The sequence below is a fragment of the Lonchura striata genome, chromosome 28 (assembly GCF_046129695.1).
Source record: "Lonchura striata isolate bLonStr1 chromosome 28, bLonStr1.mat, whole genome shotgun sequence".
Lineage (NCBI taxonomy): Eukaryota > Metazoa > Chordata > Aves > Passeriformes > Estrildidae > Lonchura > Lonchura striata.
The window spans coordinates 2,000,047-2,019,350 of record NC_134630.1 but is presented as its reverse complement, the minus strand read 5'-3'; the positions used below and the strand labels follow the sequence as shown (position 1 = coordinate 2,019,350).

The following is a 19,304-nucleotide window of genomic DNA, read 5'->3' as shown; positions in this document are numbered from 1 at the left end:
TGCACGCACGTATCACATTCAGGCTCTTTGAGCAGAGCCCAGCACATGCTGACGAGCACAGAGATTCCAGGAGACACCACAGCCTGCTCGGGGAACCACATATCACTGTGCTGGAGGGAACACAACACACAGCCTGTTCTCAGCAGCCTCCCCTGGTCTTGTGCTCCTTCTTCCCTGCAAAAGTCAGTGCCTGATTCACAGAATCCCAGAATGGTTTGGGCTGGAAATGACCTTAAACTCGTCTCATTTCATACTTGGGCAGGGACACCTTCCACTAGACTAGGTTGCTCCAAGCTCCATCCAACCTGGCTCTATTTTTACAGCTACACCTTGCTCCATCAGTCCTGCTAAAAACACATGACAAGTCTTATCCCAGGTGTGCAATCAAAAGAGATGAGCCCTCCTCAAACACAGCAAAGAGTTCTGCACTGGGACCTGAACTGGGAGAGCACATCTGGTCATCAGGACACAAACAGCAGGTCCTCAAATAAGGACTTGCCCAGGAGCAGAGGAAAAAAAGGAGAAAGCAAAGCAGGCAGATGCACTTTTTAGCTCAGTGCCCACTCAGATAGTGCAGGGGTCAGGTGGGTTCAGGGCAGGATCACAGAACTGCCCAGTGAGAGGTGAGATGGAGAGAGGGAGGTGATCAGAACAAGAAATTAAATGCTCATCATGTAATGAAAATGGCTTTCAGCTCTGCACAGATTAACAATCCCAGACTTGATCAAGCTAATCATCTCATGCATAATTAAAAGCATTTGCTGCTGTGGCAGGCAAGAGACAGTCAGGAGACGCAGAAACAACAAATCAGAGCCATGACCTTTGCAACTGAGGCAAACTCCTTGCCTGGCACAGGAGGAGATCACTGTTACCCTCCTACCAGGCACTGGCACAGGTTTGTTTCACTGGCAGGTGTTCAGCTGTGACCACCCCGATCTACAGGTGAAGGCACACAAAAAGGGCTGTTCCAAAAGGGGAGGATGTGCACTCATGGATGTGTTTCCTTCCCCAGTTCACACAGAACAGGATATCACATAAAAGCAAGGGCCCAAATTCAACCACAGTGCACTCAAAGCTCCAACAGCTTGTTCTCCAAGGTATTTGAAAACCAGCCTTTCCAGCTCTGAAGAGCTTTTGAAGCACAAGAACAAGCTGTGGTTTATTCTGTCTTTTTAAGATGATTAACATAACTACACACTCACATAGCTCTCCACTGAGTACACAAGAAAAAATTCCCATCTTTGTCCTTAGAGCTGCAGGGGACATTACAGGGTCGCACCCAGCAGAACACAACTCCTTTGGCTTGTAAACACAGTAAGTTATTGTTACCAGAAGGACCAGTGAGGCAAGCCCATTGCAGGGCTTACACAGCTCACACTGTGTGCAGGTTGTGGCCTCCCTCCAGTACAGGCTGGCAGCTGCCATTCAGCAAACTCAGACTTGGAATCATGGAATGTTTTGGGATGGAAGTGATCTTGAAGCCCATCTCATTCCACCCCCTACCATGGGCATGTGCACCTTCCACTACAACAGCGAGCTCCAAGCCCCATCCAACCCGGCCTGGAACACTCCCAGGGATGGAGCAGCCACAGCTGCTCTGGGCACCCTGTGCCAGGGCCTGCCCACCCTCATGGTAAAGGTAAATAAAGGAGGACACGATAGAAAAATCTAAAAATATATCCATACCAAATAATCATCTGGACGAATGCCGAAGAGTTCTCGGAAGTACCGGAACGCCACTGGGGCATAGGTCTTGAACCTGAAGTCGGCGTAGTGGTGAGCCGGGGTGAGGTTACTGCCTTCACTGCACAGAACACACACATGGGCACGGCCTGTTACCACTCACCAGGCATGGGCAGTCACACCAAAGCTACTGTGTGTTTCACATGCACTGAGCCTTGCTAAAAAGACATCTTTGGAACAACCACCACCACCTTTCTTCTGTGGTAGGAAAACAGGAAAACAGGTTTCAAACTATCTGCCAAAATCTATTTCCAGAGATTAAAGGAACTTGCCAAGCATAATATATTTACACAGAGAACATAACTTTTATGAGCTTTGTTTATTCACAGTTAGAGAGCTCCCAGAAGGAGTTGCTTCCAAAACATGGTATGATTTTGTGGAAGAAACTCTAGATGGACAGCTAGAAAGACAAACACATAGGAAGGGTAACAAACTGGAGTACACAGTACTGCATCTTTCACTGTGCTCCCCTGCAAGCCAGTGCACTGCAGATTCCAACACTTCCCACTGTTCTGTTTGTATATCATGGAGCAGATTTAAAGCATTCAGAACATGCAACTCTGATCTAAAGACAGATGGAAGCTCTCTTGGAAAATCAGTGAGAGGACAAGAAAAGAAGTAATTTGTGCATTCATTTTTTCCCCTTCTCCTTTACCTTGGGAAAAAAATGCTCTCCACCACGTAGAAGTCCTGCATCAGGACATCTCTCTCTGGCTTGGAGCTCAGATTTCCCACAGTGTATCCAATCCCCAGCTGGATGGCCCCCTTCAGAGTGGATGAGGTGGTCTGGCAAAAGGAAAAGAGCAGTTGGTGAGCATTTCACAGCAGATAATCACAATAACATCCCTTGCATTACAACACAGTCATGTCTGTGTTTCTGTGGGGTCATCTCAGGCACCACATGCTGCTAATCAAGTTTACCCAGCTGCTGAAGAGATGAATTAGGGCTTCAGATTTGCTATTTACAGGATTGTGCTGTCCAAGAGTGCTGCATAAAATCTCAACCAGATTAATAACTACTGGGTCATAACTTCTCTCAGTCTCACCCATACTTGGGTGCCTTCCCCCACTCCCCAGACCCAAACCTTTTTATAGGTGGTTTCCCCAGAAGCATCCACGCTTCGATGGCCAATCTTCCTTCCCTGGCCCGGCTGTCCTGGCAGTGAGGGGCCCTGCAAGGAGAGCACAGGGACAGTCAGGGCACAGGCTGAGCTGCCACCAAGCACATACTGAGCAGCACGGCCACATTCCCACACTGTAGTGCACACAGAGATCATGGTACTGCTGGAGAATACCCTGCAGAGTGCCAATAGGTGAAACTGAAGCTCTTTGAATTATACTTCCACCCCTGAAGATGAAGATTAGAATAGCAACGCTCCACCTGACACCCCCACTGCTTGCTGCAGAGCCCCCAGCAAAGATGCCAAGCTCGGAAAAGATCCGGCTGCCAAGATTCCCCTGGTGCTTGAGTGCAGTTTCCCATTGATTTAAAATCCCATTGATTTTAAACACTGATGTATTAAATCAAACAGCCAGAGACTTATTCTTAAAATCCCACGCCCTCAGGTGTCACACTGACACCTTGGGTTTTGCTGGAGAGATCAGGGACAGCCCAGCCCCACTCACACTGAGATAATCCATTTAAGCAAGATCTCATCTGTTTACAATTCCAGGGCTGAGCCACAGGAATGTCTCTCCCACAGGTTTTGGAGCTTACAGAAATGCTATAGACTGCCAGCACTTCAGGGTGACAAACCTGCTCCTGTCCCCTTCTCCTCTCCTACCTCTGAGTCTGCCTCGGCCCTTCTTTGCCAACCCAGAAGGTAGCAGGTTGTGGCTACTCCTTTAACAGCCCAGTGTAACCAGGTGTTGGGAAGTTCCCTGCAGCTCCTTTTGCAGCCCTAGGGACTCTATTCCACCACCAGTTAACACTGCACCCACACCCAAGTTCTCTCCATGGATCCTGGAGCCCACCAGACAGTTAGAAATGTTGATGAGAAACCAGCACCATTTTGGGGTTTGCTACATTGCAGAACAGCTTTGGATGTTCCTCTGAACAACATGCAGAGAGACTCAAGGTCACTTCCCAAGTGACACTGTTCTATCCCTGTCCCTCTTGAGTGCTGCACAGACCCAGCTCCGAACCAATAGCTCCAGCAGACAATGGATAATTTTGCCCAGACGAAGAAGCTCTTTGTACTTTAGCTTTTGATCAAGAGCTTGCAGTTATTTCTGGTCAATCTACTCGTACTTCTCATACTAAGGGGCAGCCAGAGCTCTCCTTCAAAAATCCTATTTCCTACCCTATTTTCTTAGCAGGGCCAGCCTCGCTTCTCAGCACTCCTCTCCCAGCAGCTGTGAGCAGCAGCTCAACTCAGTCTCTCTTTCTACCAGCCTGTTGGATCTCACTCCACACAAGCCCAAGCTGTGCTGACCTGCCTTGCCAATGGCTCACCATCATCCTCCCAGTGCGATGAGCAGACACAGGCAGGGGAAGGGACTGCCATCCTAGGAACTGCAGTGACACAAGGCTCTTCCAGTCTCCTGCTCTGCCTGTGGCTGTTTCCAGGGCAAGAAAAAGTGGCCCTATTTGTGTACTGAATGATGCAGCCACAGAAGCTGAGCTTCCTACTATGCATATTGCTGTGCAGGTACAAAAGAATCAAGTGTTGCATTCCATGCAATTTTATGGGAAGATTTTGCTGTTCATGGACACAAGTGCTCATCATCCCAGGTGAAGAATGGGAGGAGGAATGTAAGAAAATTTGATCAAACAAATTTGAACATGATGCCCTAAACCATGGGTGTGGGTTTCAGGGAACAGCTTTCAGGCACAGAGCCTCCCACTAGATTCCCTGCTGCCAACTGTGAAATTTTGCTCCAGAAGGTAACAGTGACTCAGAACCTGTGACCTGGAATATCTACAAGAGAAGATGAGTCCCTGGAGATGTTCCCCTGTTTTAGGGCTTCACAAATCACAGCCTCCCTAACTCACTCACTACGTGTGGGAATCAGAAAAACAGAAACTTCCACAGACACGGAAGGGTTTGATTTGCAGCCTTGGGAGAAGCTTGGACTGATGCAAAAATACAGTACACAGACATTAAGCAGAAAAATCATAAACTTATGTTTCTATAATTGTAAGTAAGAATATACCTTAAGTAAGTGAGAAACTGTATTAATAAGATGATGAAGGGTTTATAATGTAGGGCTGTGGTTGTATAGAATAAGCTAAGAGTTTAGAAGTTATAATAGAAGCATATGTGTATACATACGATAATAATCCATTGGCTAGTGCAGCAGAAGCAAAGATGATAGGTTAGAAAAGCAAAATAAACCTTGTGGCAACTGTCTGTTGGTTAGGAAGTTATGTATTGTTATGTAACAAAGAACTTGTGACTGCTTTGTGCTACGGCTGACTGCCTGCTCCTCTAAATCTGATGGCCTCTGAAATTGATGTTTATCTGAGCAATAAATCATTCTTAGCCTGAAAGTAGTCCCATCCCTTCATTAAAAGCAGTGACAATGATAGGTAAGACCCACCACAGAGGCCTGGGGATGCCCAATACATGCACTCTCCAGTTGCCACCTCCAGGTCCTGGTGTGGAAGAAGTGACCTCAGTCACCAATGTGGAGGAGCCATGGATCACATAGCCAAAACCAGCCACATGATGGGCACAATCCCTCCACATCACTCCTGTGGCTGCAGAAGTGCCAATGAAGGGACCCCAGAGACCTACCACTAATTTTATTTCTCCCAAATAACAGATACAGATTTTAATAGTAATCTTGTCAGTATTTTGAAATGCAGTTTTGCTCAAAAAAGGCAGGCAGAAGAGTTGCATAGAGCTCTGTGTTCTCATTTCTCAGCACAGGATTGTCCAACCCAGCTTTACACATCTCACCTCAGTGATGGCTGTTTTCTTTGGGCCCAGACCTGCAGACAAAAGAGAAGAGCATCAGGAAAAGTAGGGTTATCCAGTAAAAACCCCCAACCCAACCACCAAAACTCTCAGAAAACAGCTCAATGTTTGTCTTTTCAAGTACAGCAGACAGCCTTTAGACCAGCTGGTTTTACTTGGTGTCCAGCTTCACTAGTGCAGGAATCTGATGATACAGGAGTCACCTGAACAATTTCATATTCAGAAGCACAAAAGTGTACATTTTTTCCCAGCCATACTATTTCCTAGAGGCTTCAGCAGAGAGGTCTTGGGAGTCTCTTCTGCCCCATTAAGCAATGGGTCCACACTATACTGAAGAGCTGGATCCACACAGAAACCCAGAGAGACACCCCTGAAGCTGTTTTCTAGCCACTCAGAAGGCACTTGACAAACTATATTGATAATTGAATATATTTATAGAATCCTATGTCCAAATATATCACACAAATGAACGCATCATTTATCTTTATTGCTGTCTCAGGAGAAGCCACTGCTGCTCCTAACAGCCAACAGTAGAAATCAGGGTTTTGTCTCAAGCTTTCAGGTATATAATCAGAGCTGGAAACACAGGCCCCAGACTTTCTGGCATGAGGCCATCTCCCAGTTCCTAGCCGGAATTTGTTTTTCTGAGTTTTTCCGAGCCCAAGTTTGCAAGAAACTCCTTAATTTCAGACAGTGGGGAGCACAGGCTCCTGCGTGGAACGTGGGACTGTGAGATCCAGCCCAGCTGGCTCCTGAGAGTGACCAGGAAGGATCAAGAGCTGCTGGAGAGGAGCTCCTCACACCATTCCAGCAGCCCCCAGCACCTCTGTGTGCACAGACCAGTTCTCACTGGGGAGTCTCCTGCACAGAACCCCAACTCAAGGGACAGCTTTAAGGCCTTACTTCCATGTATGAGTTTCCCTGCTCCTGTCCTACAGTGCTCCTACAGGCACAGATCCTTATCAATCCATAATCCTTCAGAAAGGGCTTAATTATGCAAAAGACCATTGAGTGCAGTTTTGAGTTCATCTACACTCAAATTAGGGGGTGATCATCTCTGGGAGAGAGTGGATGTCCTCTGTCCTCTGTCTCCTGGCTGGAGAGCAGGAAAAGCCCAAGAGCACCCAACCCAACTCCTGCTGCTGCAGCATCTCCCCCCATTGGTGAAGGAAGAACTTCATGGTTTACCCATGGTACCTGCTCAACTCCCTCAAAGAGAAGCAGTGATGCTGCTTGCTTCAGAAGGGGCCTGAGCAAGAATCTGGGCATCAGTACCTGAAGCACCCCCAAGAGAGCTGGAAAGGGACTTTGGACAAGGGCTTGGAAGAACAGAACAAGAGGAAATGGCTCCCACTGCCAGAGGGCAGGGTTGGATGGGATATTGAAAAGAAATTCTCCCCCGTGAGGATGGTGAGGCCCTGGCACAGGGTGCCCAGAGCAGCTGTGGCTGTCCCTGGATCCCTGGCAGTGCCCAAGGCCAGGTTGGATGGGGCTTGGAGCAACCTGGGACAGTGGAAGGTGTCTCTGCCCATGGCAGGGGGTAGAACAAGATGAGCTGTAAGGTCCCTTCCAACTCAAAACATTCCAAGATTCCATAATGGGATGACAACACTAGGGAAGTGTGTGACTCAGTTACATTTTGGAAAATATTTCAGATTCTGGAAAGCAAATAAAAAACAAACCCAGCAAAAAACCCTTGGTGATCATAGGGGAGATGAAGCTGCTCTGACTCAGAAGTGCTGCAGGTGTCTCACCACCCTGATCTCCACAAACTGGGCAGCTCCTCATGTGAAACAGGTCTTGTCCCATGGCATTTGGAGCAGTCTGCAGAGCACCCCTGGGCTGCAGCCCAGCCTGCAGGGCAGAGCCAGGGCAGCATGGGCAGAGTCACTTCTTGTTATTCTCTTTTAAACAGTGCCCAACTCCTGCCTCAGGAACAGCCACTGAAATGCCACTCCCTGTGCCACACAATGCCATTGCAAAGAGGCAGAGAGAGGTGAGCAGAGTGGCACCCTGAAGGGTGCAGAGCAGCTCCCCTCTGTCACGCACTCAGGCCCTCAGGTGAGGGGGTGTCACTGACAGGCAGGTGACACACACCACGAGTGACATGAACATGTCACTCCTCCAGCTCTTGGACTGAAGCACCACATGGCTCAGGACCACTGTGAGCTCAAACTGTGCTGAAAAATCATTCTTTAGCCTAAGCCAACACAATTTTGTGATCATTGAATAAAACACCCTGCAATGGCCCAGAGAGCAGGAAATATGGCTCTGAGTGAGCATTTGGCTAACGAACTTGCAGGGCACAAGCTGAAGCAGCACTTCCAGACCACGGGGGAATCCAAAGGAGCAAATGCTGCTCCAGCTTGAGCACTGGAAATCGCTGGGAATGCAGCACAGCTGAGAGCCCTGGGCCAGGGGAATGTGCTGTCCCTGCACGGCTGCCACTGGTCTCCTGCTGCACTAATCTCGTTTCTGCACTTTGTCACAATTCCAGAGCAGGAGATTATCTTTAATTTTGTGATAATTACAAGTCACTTTCATTCCCAGCTTTTAAGTGTCTGCTGCTGTACACGTACCAAATGTGGAATCAACACCAACCGTCCACACAAAGGAAAGGTATTAGAGGCAAGAAAGCACAGATCTCTGGGAGAAATGATGCCTGATGTGGCGAGAGCAGCCCCAGCAAAACTTCCCTCTGACCCCACCACTAATAAAAGGCTTTATAAAATCAACTTGTCTAGTCAGAAAATATAGAAATCTTCCACTGACTCCTCTGTGCATGTCACATGGCTGTGCTCGGCTCAAACAAGCTGACAGATGGTCTGGCAAAATCTGATTTAACTCCAGCTCCAGGGGTTATTGAGCCACGAGGCAGCGCTGGGGTTTGCAGGAGCACTGCTGTTGGAAGTTCCAACACTTAACAAGCTAATTGAAATGATTCTTATCCGATTTGGTGTGGCTTACCAGGCCATGCTCAGAAATGTGATGAGAGGCTCTTGAAGGGGAAACCCTGAGATGAAACCCCAACTTTCTGCCCTGCCTCCAGTCTGTGCCTGGGCTCTGCCAGGCACTTCATGCATGCTTGAACTGCTGCCTTCAGTTCTGTTCCCATCTGTTCAGGTCTTTGAGGGACCCTGTCCCAGTGCTTGAGCTTCCATGGAGCTTCTGAAATAAACACTTCAGTTGTGGCATTCAGCAATTTCCATCTCAGACTTGTGTTTTTTCCATATTCACAGTCACACTGGACATCGCCACCACTAAGCTGACAACCTGCAGGACAGGTAGGGATTTCCTCCTGGAAAGCCTCTGCACAGAAAAGGGCTCAAGTTTCAGCTCTATCAGCCAGAGGAGCAAAACCTCCACAAGGTAAGGGTGGGAAGGGCCTGGCACAGGTTGCTCAGAGAAGCTGTGGCTGCCCCTGATTCCCTGGAAGTATTCCAGGCCAGGTTGGATGAGGCTCAGAGCAACCTGGGATATTGGAAGGTGTCCCCTCCACTCCCCCCAAACCAGCTGAGGCAGGCTGATTTGCCAAAACCCTTCATCATCACAACAGGCATTAGAGGGTTCTGTCCACCGGAAAGGAATTTCTTAAAAGGTTTACAAAAATCCAGCAGAAGTCTGATTTAAGATCACAGAATCCTAGAATATCCTGAGTAGGAAGGCACCCACAAGGACCACTGAGTCCAGCCCCTGTCCCTGCCCAGCCACCCCAACACCCCACCCTGAGCAGCCCTGAGAGCGCTGTCCAAACGCTCCTGCAGCTCTGGCAGCCTCGGGGCCGGGACCATTCCCTGGGGAGCCTGGGCAGTGCCCACATGATCTAATAACAAGTTTTCTTTATAAGACAGGTCAATACACACAGGCATATATTTATAAATTGTAAGTATTTGATGCTTTATGATTGTCCTAGAGAAGTCAAAACAAATCTGAATAACCAGTGGACTTCCTTTCTCTGATCAGAACTGCTGCTGCATCTTTACTAAAATCTTCACTTTATTTAAGGGTTTATAAGGACATACAAAGTGACTGGAACTAAAAATATGTGAAAATATAAATGCTACATAAGCTCCTTGGCTGGAGGCTGCAACAGCATGACTCTCCCAGAAATCCAGCACACCAGAGACCTTCAGTTTGCCATTTGCACCCAGCCTGGTCTGGTGGAAGGTGTCACAAAGGAGCATGCCTATCTTCTTTTTCACTTTCTCCATTGAGAAAAGACAATGTGACATACATGAGCAGCCCATTTGGACAACAAGGGGATGTGGAGTCTGTAACCAGGACATGATTCCCTGCTGCATCAGACCCCAATATAGACTTGCTCAGTCAATGCCTTACAGGCAAAGTCAAAAACAAGAATGCCAAGACAGGAGCTGTGGAAGTTAAAGTCCCTACACGAGTATTTCTATTGAAATAGAGGCAGAAAGGATGGAAATTAAACACAGACATCAAAAGAGATGGCTGTTACTACCTGTAAGAGATTGCTTGTAAAAACAAATTAAAATTAAGGGAGAGTGGGGGAAGGTGATTCAGCAAATAATGGAATGGTGTGTGTTGGAAGAGACCTTAAAGTTCATCTCATTCCACTCCTTGCCATGGGTAAGGACACTTTCCACTAAGACCAGGGTGCTCTGAGCCCCCTCCTTGGACACTCCCAGGGACACTCAAGGGACACACCTCCCTTGGACACTTCCAGGGAGCCACAGCTGCTCGGGGCACCCTGTGCCAGGGCCTCAGCACCTCACAGGGAAGAATTTCTTTTCAATATCCCATCTAACCCTGTCCTCTGACAGGGCATACCCCCTTGTTCTGTCCCTTCAGGCCCTTGTCCAGAGTCCCTCTCCAGCTCTCTTGTAAGGCAGAAAACATTCCTGAGCTGGGAAGCAGCCCCTGAGCCAGAGCAGCAGCCAGCTGGGCTTCCCAAGTAGCCAGCAGAACCATCAGGCTGTGTCTCAAGGCACAGGCAAAGGCAATCCCTGAATTTCTTCTCACATGCCACACGTGTGGCTCCAGCTCCCAGCACATGGAGCAGCAGCCCAGGGCAGTCCTGGGAGCGAGGAGACACCACAGGGAGCAGGAGCTGGCTGAGCCACCCCCCAGAGAAGGCAGCTGAGAACAACCTGCCCTTCCCAAGCACCTACTTCTGATCATTAAACGTATTTTCTTCCCATAATTCAACACAATTTGATTCAGATGAGAATCAAGTAAGGCACAAAATTAAACTAAAATTTTGGGATTTTTTTTTCCCCTTATATGTGCCATCTCTCAGCAGAAAGGGCTGTAGCTGCTCAGCACCCTGGGTATGGATCAATGCTCCTGCCATCTGAGAGCTTGGAGAAATAACACAGAAATAAAGCAACCTGAGAGAAATTCTGCTTGTTATGTAGAACCTACATAAAGTTTATCATCTAAATGTATCTATCTTTCCCTGCAGCACTGCCAGACTGACTGATTTTTGGGATCATCCACACAAAACTGGTGCTGGTCAAACCCAGCCAACCCTCTCTACTGCCTGGTTCACCCCATTATTCATCCCAGTGTTCGGGCAAGGCTGGTTCCATCCCTATGGGCAAGTGTATACAGGGAGGAGAGACCTGGCTCTGATGTACCTGCAGCACAGGTAGCTCAACATTCCTCAGGACATTTTAGCCAGCATCAAAGTCCAGCAGCTATTTGCAGCAGAAATGATGGCAGCACCAGGCAGTATCCAAACTAAGCTATCAAGGGTAGCCAGAGATAAATAATCCTGTTTAATCTCACCTTAGTCACCTTGACCTCCTCCCTGTCCTCTGCTCCTTCTTGTCACCCATGTGGGCTCTGTGCCTTGTTTGAAGCACACAGGAGCCACCTTCACATAAAATGACATTTTATACACACCATGATCTGCTGCCCCAGCTCCGTGTGCTGCACTCTTCCCATGGCCTTTGTCTTGTTTTTCTCAGCAGAAACGCTGGGGATAGGAACAGCAAGGCTTGTACAAATAAATGGCTTGTACAAATGACGGGAAAGAGCTTAATGTGCAGGCTGGGCCTCGGGGCACTGCTGTGCTACCTGCTGAGAGCAGTGACATGGCTGACCCCTCCTTTCCACCCCGGGCATGGACATGCTCTTCCATTAAGTGGAGACAGACAGGCACACGGAGCCCCAGTCCTGTCCCAGCCACCCCCTCAGGTTTTTGACCCCCAGACTCCAGAAGCTGCTCCCCTGCTAACTCTTAGGGATCAGCACTGAACCTGTATTTTACAGCCCAGCTCAGCTGATCAAAGCAAACTTCCAGCTTATGGAGCATCAGCACTGCCAGGGACTGCCACAAAAGGATGTTCTGCAGTAAAGGCATCTACCAGCCTGGTTTATTTTTGGGTTTATGCAGAAACTCTTTCTGCCTCAAAAATAAATCCATTTATCCCAGCTCAAGAGGCAAGGCAGAAGCTGCAGGGAGTTAACACGTCCCTTCCTCGTGTCCACTCATCGTCAGCTGCAGGTGCCACCACATCCGGGGTGCAGCATCCCGGGTGCAGCCCTCCTCAGGGAGCTGAGCCAGGACATCACCACGCTGGAACGTTTCCTTAACAACCCCCCGGAAAAGCACTGACAGCACCAAAGCCCAATTACAGTGAGGAACGAGCAGGACAAGACCAGGGAAATGAAATTCAAAAAGAACTGATTTGTTTTCTTGTTTTGGATCAGCTGCATGTAGAAAAAGGACAAATTTGGAGTGCTGAGCCCAAAGCGTGTGACACAGTGACAAAAAGCAAAACAAAAATCTCATCAAAAGCAGCAGACAATAGCTGCCACCCAGCAGCGGAACAGGCTGCAGCCGCTCGGCTCAGTAATTATGCAATCCAGTGGGATGTTCGGGCAAACATCTGCTCCATGGGAAAGGTGCAGCCTTATCTGAACACCGTGTTCCTGCTCCCTTCCACACGCCGGCCACAGGAGGATTGTGAGTGGAAGAACACATGCTCCCCAGCACGTCCCCCGCGGGCAGCGGGGGCAGGAAGGCGAGAGGCTCCCAAGGTCAGACACCCAGCAGCGGCGCTGGGAACGCCGGCCTCTTCCCACCTTCTGGCTCCTCTGTTTATTACAACCTGCAAGCCCGATCTGCCTACCGGCACTCACAAAAAAGCTTGATCAGGATTAGAGACAGCAAACATGGAGCAGGAAGTGTCACCTCTGCAGGAATGAGCCAGTTCTGTGCCTGTGATGACACCCAGGCACAGAGGTGCTGCACTAAAACCACGACGCCAATTTAGAGCTGGGCCATAAAAGGCTGAAGGACTTTGAAGCCACATTCCTCACAATCATCCAGAAGAGCCAGAGCAACATTCAGTTGCCCTTACCTTTTTTCAAGGGTAGGATAAGCTTCAAATCCCCTACTAGTAGGTTACAACCCACTGACTCTGCTCACTCCAGCATCTCCTGCCTGCCCAGAACTGTGGTTTGGCAAGAAGAGGACACAGAACCTCCTGCTGCCTTTCTAGCTGTGTCGCAACCGGGGACCTGAATGTAGCACATGACCCCAGGCAGCACTGGGACCATATTCTGTGTGTTCAGATGGAGTTTCCAGCTGCCACAAGGTCCCCAAGAGTCATTTCTCTAACCAAGGTCAGAGAAGCACAAGGCACTGAAGGAATACACTTCCCTCCTTCATTTTCCAAGCATCCTCATCCCCCTGCCCGCAGACTCCTGCTGAGAAGCACGATCCAGGACCTTTAACGTGTCCTACCTAAGTGCAGGGAAGGAGGCTCACCTCCATCCTCCAATATGCTGCTCTCCCAGTGCCACTAATAAAGAGGGAGAAGCTTGAGCTGACTAATCTGAGGTTACACTCTGCCTGCCACAGCCAGAAACAGTTGCTCTGTCCCAAATACCCAGGGTTTCCATCGTGGCACAGCTCAGGGCTTTGGCTGCTTGGGGCTTAGTGTCAGCTCATAGCACCTCCCAGCCAGGTAGGGATTAGTGTTACTGGAGCCTCTTCACCAGTTCCTTTTGGAACTCATTGGCTCTGTGAGGATACTTCAAGGCAGGTGCCAGGCAAAGGACAGGGAACTGCTAGCTGGAAAAAAATATATTCACTGTGGTCAATACCAAAATTTCTTATGCTAATAAATAGCACAGGATACTGTTATTGAGAGGACAAACCCCCTTCACCTAGAGCAGGGGGATGCCTTTGCACATCAGCTTGGCTCCCTTTCCAACATTCCTTCTCTGGGTATCCTGCAAAGGATCTCAGTCTGTCTGGGGGGAGCAGTGGCAATGCAAAGGAATTATTCCAGCAGCCTGCAGGAGCAGCAGCACAGCAGACACTAGGAGAGCTGGATAGCAGGCTGCATGAGACAGTGACAAACTACCCCGACTTTATCTCGCAGCCCTGTCTCCCTCCAGGAGGGACTGGTCAGATAATTTGTAACTTCCACTACTTAAAAGTGTCTTCCTCAAACAAGTCTGGCCCCCTTACTCACTCACCAACAGGAATTATTCTAATCTAATTTAGCCTGAGAATACAGGAATGCAATCCACAAAAGATACCTACCATTTTCTGACATTCTTAAAAAACGTGTTGAAGTCCAGTTACTACAGTCAAAGAAGGCAAGGAAATCTATTTGAAGTTTCCCAATAATCACCTACCACGACACCAGGATACAGAGATGTCACCACAGCTTTAAACCCGTGGGATCCCAGCATCCCAACCAACAGCAGTCTCCAAAGGGAAAGCAGCTGTTCTGACTGCAGGCCACCCTTCACAAGACATCCCAAAGATGCACCTGGATTTTTACCTAGTGGGGCATTTCCTGATTTACTCTGTAGCCAAAGCTGCTTGGCTAAATCCTGTAAGATTTAATTCCACTCTGGCTAACATCACCTGACAGAGATTTTCTGAGGGTGCTCAAGCACTGGAGACTTGAAAGGGGATTTCAGAGCAAGGTTACATACAACATGCGTCACTGGAGATAAAAGTCCTTGTACCCAGCCTGATGGGAGCAGCCAACAAACTCCTTCACCAAACACTTCTAGGTTGCTGCAGGTGCTGCTGACAACACTGCAGTGTGGAGCTCTGCATCCCAACGCTGAGGACAAGGCCTGGGTGGGAAAGGAGGCAGGGACATCTCTACCTTCTACCTGTCTCAGAAACAGCATTAGGTTGCATTTCCAGTTTTTAGAGTGTGAATTTGTGATACAGCCCTCAAAGGGCACATCTTCTGCACAACTCAGACATGGTTTTCAAGTTGACCAGGTACCAATGAAAACACACAGTTAAGAAAACATGCTTAAAAAAGCAGAGCAGTGACACATCCAGTCAAGGTTTGACTTGATAATCTTGCAGGTCTTTTCCAACTATAACAGTTCCATGAGTCCATGACCTATTTCTAAATAAACCTGAGTTTTTGCTGATGCAAAAAAGGAGAAACCCAAGCTCTCCAGGCTGCAGATACAGCTCATCTGAGCTGGTTTCTTGGCCTCATTCAAAACTCACTCTTCTAACTCTACTGCTTCCCATCAGCATGCCTGCCTGGCAGCACCTCACCACCTGCCTGTGCCTCTCCTGCACCACCCATCCAGACCCCACAGCACAACAAAGCAAGGGCTGGCTCTTTAGCAGCAAATTCTGCTTAATCCATCCCAGCTACTGCAAATACTTTCCTCCAGGTAGATTCAGATGGATCCTGGGTTGCATTGAAAGAATTGTGACTAGCAGGTTGAGGAAGGGGATTCTGCCCCTCCACACCACTTGGGTGAGATTCCACCTGCAGAGCTACCTCCAGGTCTGGGGTCCAACATCAACAAGATATGGAGCTACTGGAGCAAGTCCAGAGGACCTCTGCAGCAAAGCTAGGAGGCCCTCTGCTCTGAAGCTGAGGGTGTTCACCTGGACAAGGCTCCAGGGAGACCTCAGAGCCCCTTGCAGGGCCTAAAGGTGCTCCAAGAGAGCCAGAGAGGAGCTTTGGACAAGGCTGTAGAAGGACAGGACAAGGGGGAATGGCTTCCCACTGCCAGAGCACAGGGTTAGATGGGCTACTGGGAAGAAATTCTTGGCTATGAGGGTGATGAGACCCTGGCACAGGATGTCCTCAGGAGCTGTGGCTATCCCAGCCCTGGCAATGTTCAAGCTCAGGTTGGAAGGGGCTTGGAGCAACTTTGATCTAGCGGAAGGCGTCCCTGCCAATGGCAGGTGGTGGAACAAGATGAGCATTAAGGTCCCTTCCAACCCAAACTGTTCTGTGATTCCATGATCCCTCCCCTCCCTGGACATGCCAACAGCTTCTCCCTTCCCCAGACTGAGGGAGCTGGTAGCCAGGAGGGGTCCTGAGCCTCCAGTCTTTGCCCCAGCTGGGGCTCTGTGAGCAAACATCCCCCAGAGCCACAGCAGCTCTGGACAGACAGATCACTGTGCTGTGAGACTCAGGAATCATCTCCAGGGCAAAAGCTACTGACACAAGGTGTGGGGAGTTGGAGGTTAAGAATAAATTTATGTTATTGGTCATTACCATCTTCTTTTCCCACTGGCCTACTAAGGCCTTCTGCTCTCTGTGACTCAAGTGTTTTGGTCAGGTGCTCCTGCTCTGCTCTCACAAAGGCACCTGAACAGATGGAAGAAAACAAGCCACTGCAGAATAAGCTCCAAAGATGGAGTGTGCTGCCAAAAATCGTAACTCAAAGTTTCAGCAAGTCTCTCCTCTCCCTGGGATCCTGGCTGTAGCACGGTAGCCAGTGACTCAGCCAGGAGCTGAAAAGAAGACACCTAAAAAATAATGATGTTTCAAAAAATACTTCTAGAGCTCTTACTAGGAAATTCAAACAGGTGAAACACACAAAGAGGGCATAAAGAGATAGCCTGCTGCCCATGCTGGGCTATAGGGATGTCTCAGTTGTGTTACACCAACCATCAGGGACAACCTCCTACAGTGCAGGCAGCCACGAGCTGAAGGACAGGCTGGCTCTGGCACAGACCTGCAGCCTGATCAAAGCTGGGGCAGAAAAGCAGCTTCTCCAGCCTGGCCTGGAGGACTTGCACTTAAAGAGGCTGAGCCAGGAATTTATTACTTCTATTTAACCAAGTGCAGCAATGCCCATTTATTTATTCATTTGGGAACCAGATCTCCAGACTCTGCACAGGTATGTGCCCGAACAAAGATTCAAAAGAAGAAAAAGCAAAATCCAAAACAGCACTCAGGCTCCCAAGGTGCTGCTCAGGCAGAACTGAGGCTGTTGCTGAGCTTGTTCTCCTAAACTCCTGCAGGTGCTGGGAACCCTGCAGCTTTCTGGCACTGTTTTCCCCGAGGCTGAGCACACACTTGTACCCTGCATGGCCACAAACACCTCTGGGAGCAGCACCAGTTTGGGCTGAGTTTGCACAGGCCATGAGATGTGCCTCACCCTTGGTATTCCTGCACTTGCACAGGACAGAGGAGGAAACAAGGTCTCTCTGAAGTGATGTTGTGGTTTCTAGGATGTGTCTGATAGACAACCCTTAACAGGTGAAAGACAACAAGTTACCTTGGAGTTGAACCCCAGCCAGCTGGGTCAGCTCTCTTCCCAGCTTTCCAGAGCCTCCAGATCTTGTGCTGTGGGTTTCAGGGCAGCTCTTCTTCAGTGAGGAGGAGGAGGAGGAAAGGAATGCCTTAAACAGAGAGAACTACAACTAAAGAATATTGACTGACTACAACTAAGAATATTCCTGTCCCACGTAGGGTTGGTAAGACCACTCTGCCCAGGTGGGATGTGCAGGTGGGGTGAAACCAATCTTAACCAGGGAGGCAGAAAGCAAGTTTGGGCATCAGGCTTGAATTCCCAAGAGACTGACTTTGCAAAAACACAAGTGATCACCTCAGGAAGAGCTCAGGCTGGCTGCCTACACAACTGATAAATGTGCACTGAAATCACTTTGTAAACTCCAGATGCAACTGGGAATAACTTCTGGTCTCTCAGGTTCTCAAACAAAGCCCTGAACAACTTCTACCCTTCTCAGGGCTCTACTCAGCATCTGCCCAACACAAGGAAAAACTTGGGATGCCATATGAATCATAGAATCATTAAGGTTGGAAAAGACCCCCAAGGTCATCAAGCCCAACCTCTGACTGAAACTCATCATGCCCACTAAACCATCAGCCAAGTGCCATTTCTACCTGTTTTCTGAACACTTTCAGGGATATCATTACCACCACTGTCCTGGGTAGCTTGTCAAGGCCTGACCGCTCTTTCAGTGAGGAAATTTTTCCACTGTCCAACCTGAACTTCCCCTAGGTCACCTTGAGGCTATTTCCTCTCCTCCTGTCCCTGTTCCCTTGAACAGAGCCTGACTCCCCCCCTCCCCCAGCTGTCCCCTCCTGTCAGGAGTTCTGCAGAGCCACAAGCCCCCTGAGCCTCCTTTTCTCCAGGCTGAGCCCCTTCAGCTCCTCCAGTTGCTCCTGGTCCTCCAGCCCCTTCCCCAGCTCTGTTCCCTTCTCTGGACACAATCCAGCCTCTCAATGTCTCTCTTGTCATGAGGGGCCCAAAACTGACCCCTGGATTTGAGGTGGGGCCTCAGCAGTGCCCAGCACTGCAGGGCAGTGAAGCAGTCACTGCCCTGGTCCTGCTGGCCACACAACTCAATCCAGCAGCATGGAGTGAACTTCAGCTTAGCATTTCTGAACTACACAGTAGAATTTCATGAGTTCTTTAACACTGTTTGCTAAAACTTGAATAAAACAACAAATAAATTCATTCCCTTGAACTAGAACACTACAAGTTTGGATCAGCCAAACACACACTACCACTCACCTGCAAAAGAGAGGGGGAACAGCACAATCTGCTCCTCCAGGCACACTGACATCAAATATTCCCTCCGAAAAGCATCTCCAGGAGGACAACCTAGCTGTCTGCTCAGGCTTCTCCTCCCAGCCACCAGCTCTCTGGTTTATGGTGGTGGTTGTGGGGATGCAGGAAGAGACAGAGGTGTGTAGTGACACTGGCCAACACACACAGAGCAGTTTTCAGTGTGGAATAAAAGATTCTGCAGGCTGACATGGGCAGTCTCATGGCTTAAGGTCTACATTTCCTGGCTCCTAATCCCAATCCAGTAGTCTCCTTCCAAACCAGATGGCTTCAGCCTCCAGAGCTCTGTCCCACCAAGCAGTGGAGCTCCCCAGCTGCACTGAGGAAGCCAAGCAGGTTGAGCTCCTTGCACAAAGCACAGCAGAGGGGCAGCTGAGGCTCAGAGCAGCAGGGAGGCTGCTCTGAAGGAAGGCTGTCTCTGGGAAGAGAAGGCAGCTGTGATGAAACAGAACCATCCTGCAGGTATCACAGCCCCTTTTAAGGATGACCCAAAACTGACCAAACTACAGCAGCTTCTTGGCTTCCTCTTCATTCCTCTTCCCACCAAAATGGGAGCATTGGTTTTGCCTGCACTTAAAGGTGAGTCATGGGGCAAAGGAGGTTTGGAGACTGTTTTCTTGTCAAGTCAAAAGCAGGAGCTCTAATAGAAAACATTAAGTACTAGGCAGCACTTGCTACTTCTGCCTGCAACACACTCCTTTCTCCTTTAGATGAGCAGCTGCCATTCAGACACATCTTATCCCTCCCTCCCACAGGCCTTCAATTAAGTCATTTATCAAACCACCTCACCCTTACAGATTAAGTTTTTAACCCACTTCACAGCAA

At 49.1% G+C, this 19,304-nt stretch overlaps 1 protein-coding gene across 5 annotated transcripts in view; it reads right to left on the bottom strand.

Moving 5' to 3' along the window:
- The window catches only part of PIP5K1C (phosphatidylinositol-4-phosphate 5-kinase type 1 gamma), a 49,962-nt gene that overhangs the window by 18,508 nt on the left and 12,150 nt on the right, over positions 1 to 19,304 (bottom strand). For all 5 annotated transcript variants that reach the window (XM_021528219.3, XM_021528215.3, XM_021528216.3 and 2 more), the window contains exons 2-5: positions 5,649 to 5,680; positions 2,829 to 2,915; positions 2,399 to 2,529; positions 1,687 to 1,804 (exon numbers count right to left, since the gene is read on the bottom strand). In XM_021528219.3, the coding sequence (XP_021383894.1) occupies positions 1,687 to 1,804; positions 2,399 to 2,529; positions 2,829 to 2,915; positions 5,649 to 5,680 (368 nt within the window). The remainder of the gene's footprint in view (positions 1 to 1,686; positions 1,805 to 2,398; positions 2,530 to 2,828; positions 2,916 to 5,648; positions 5,681 to 19,304) is intronic.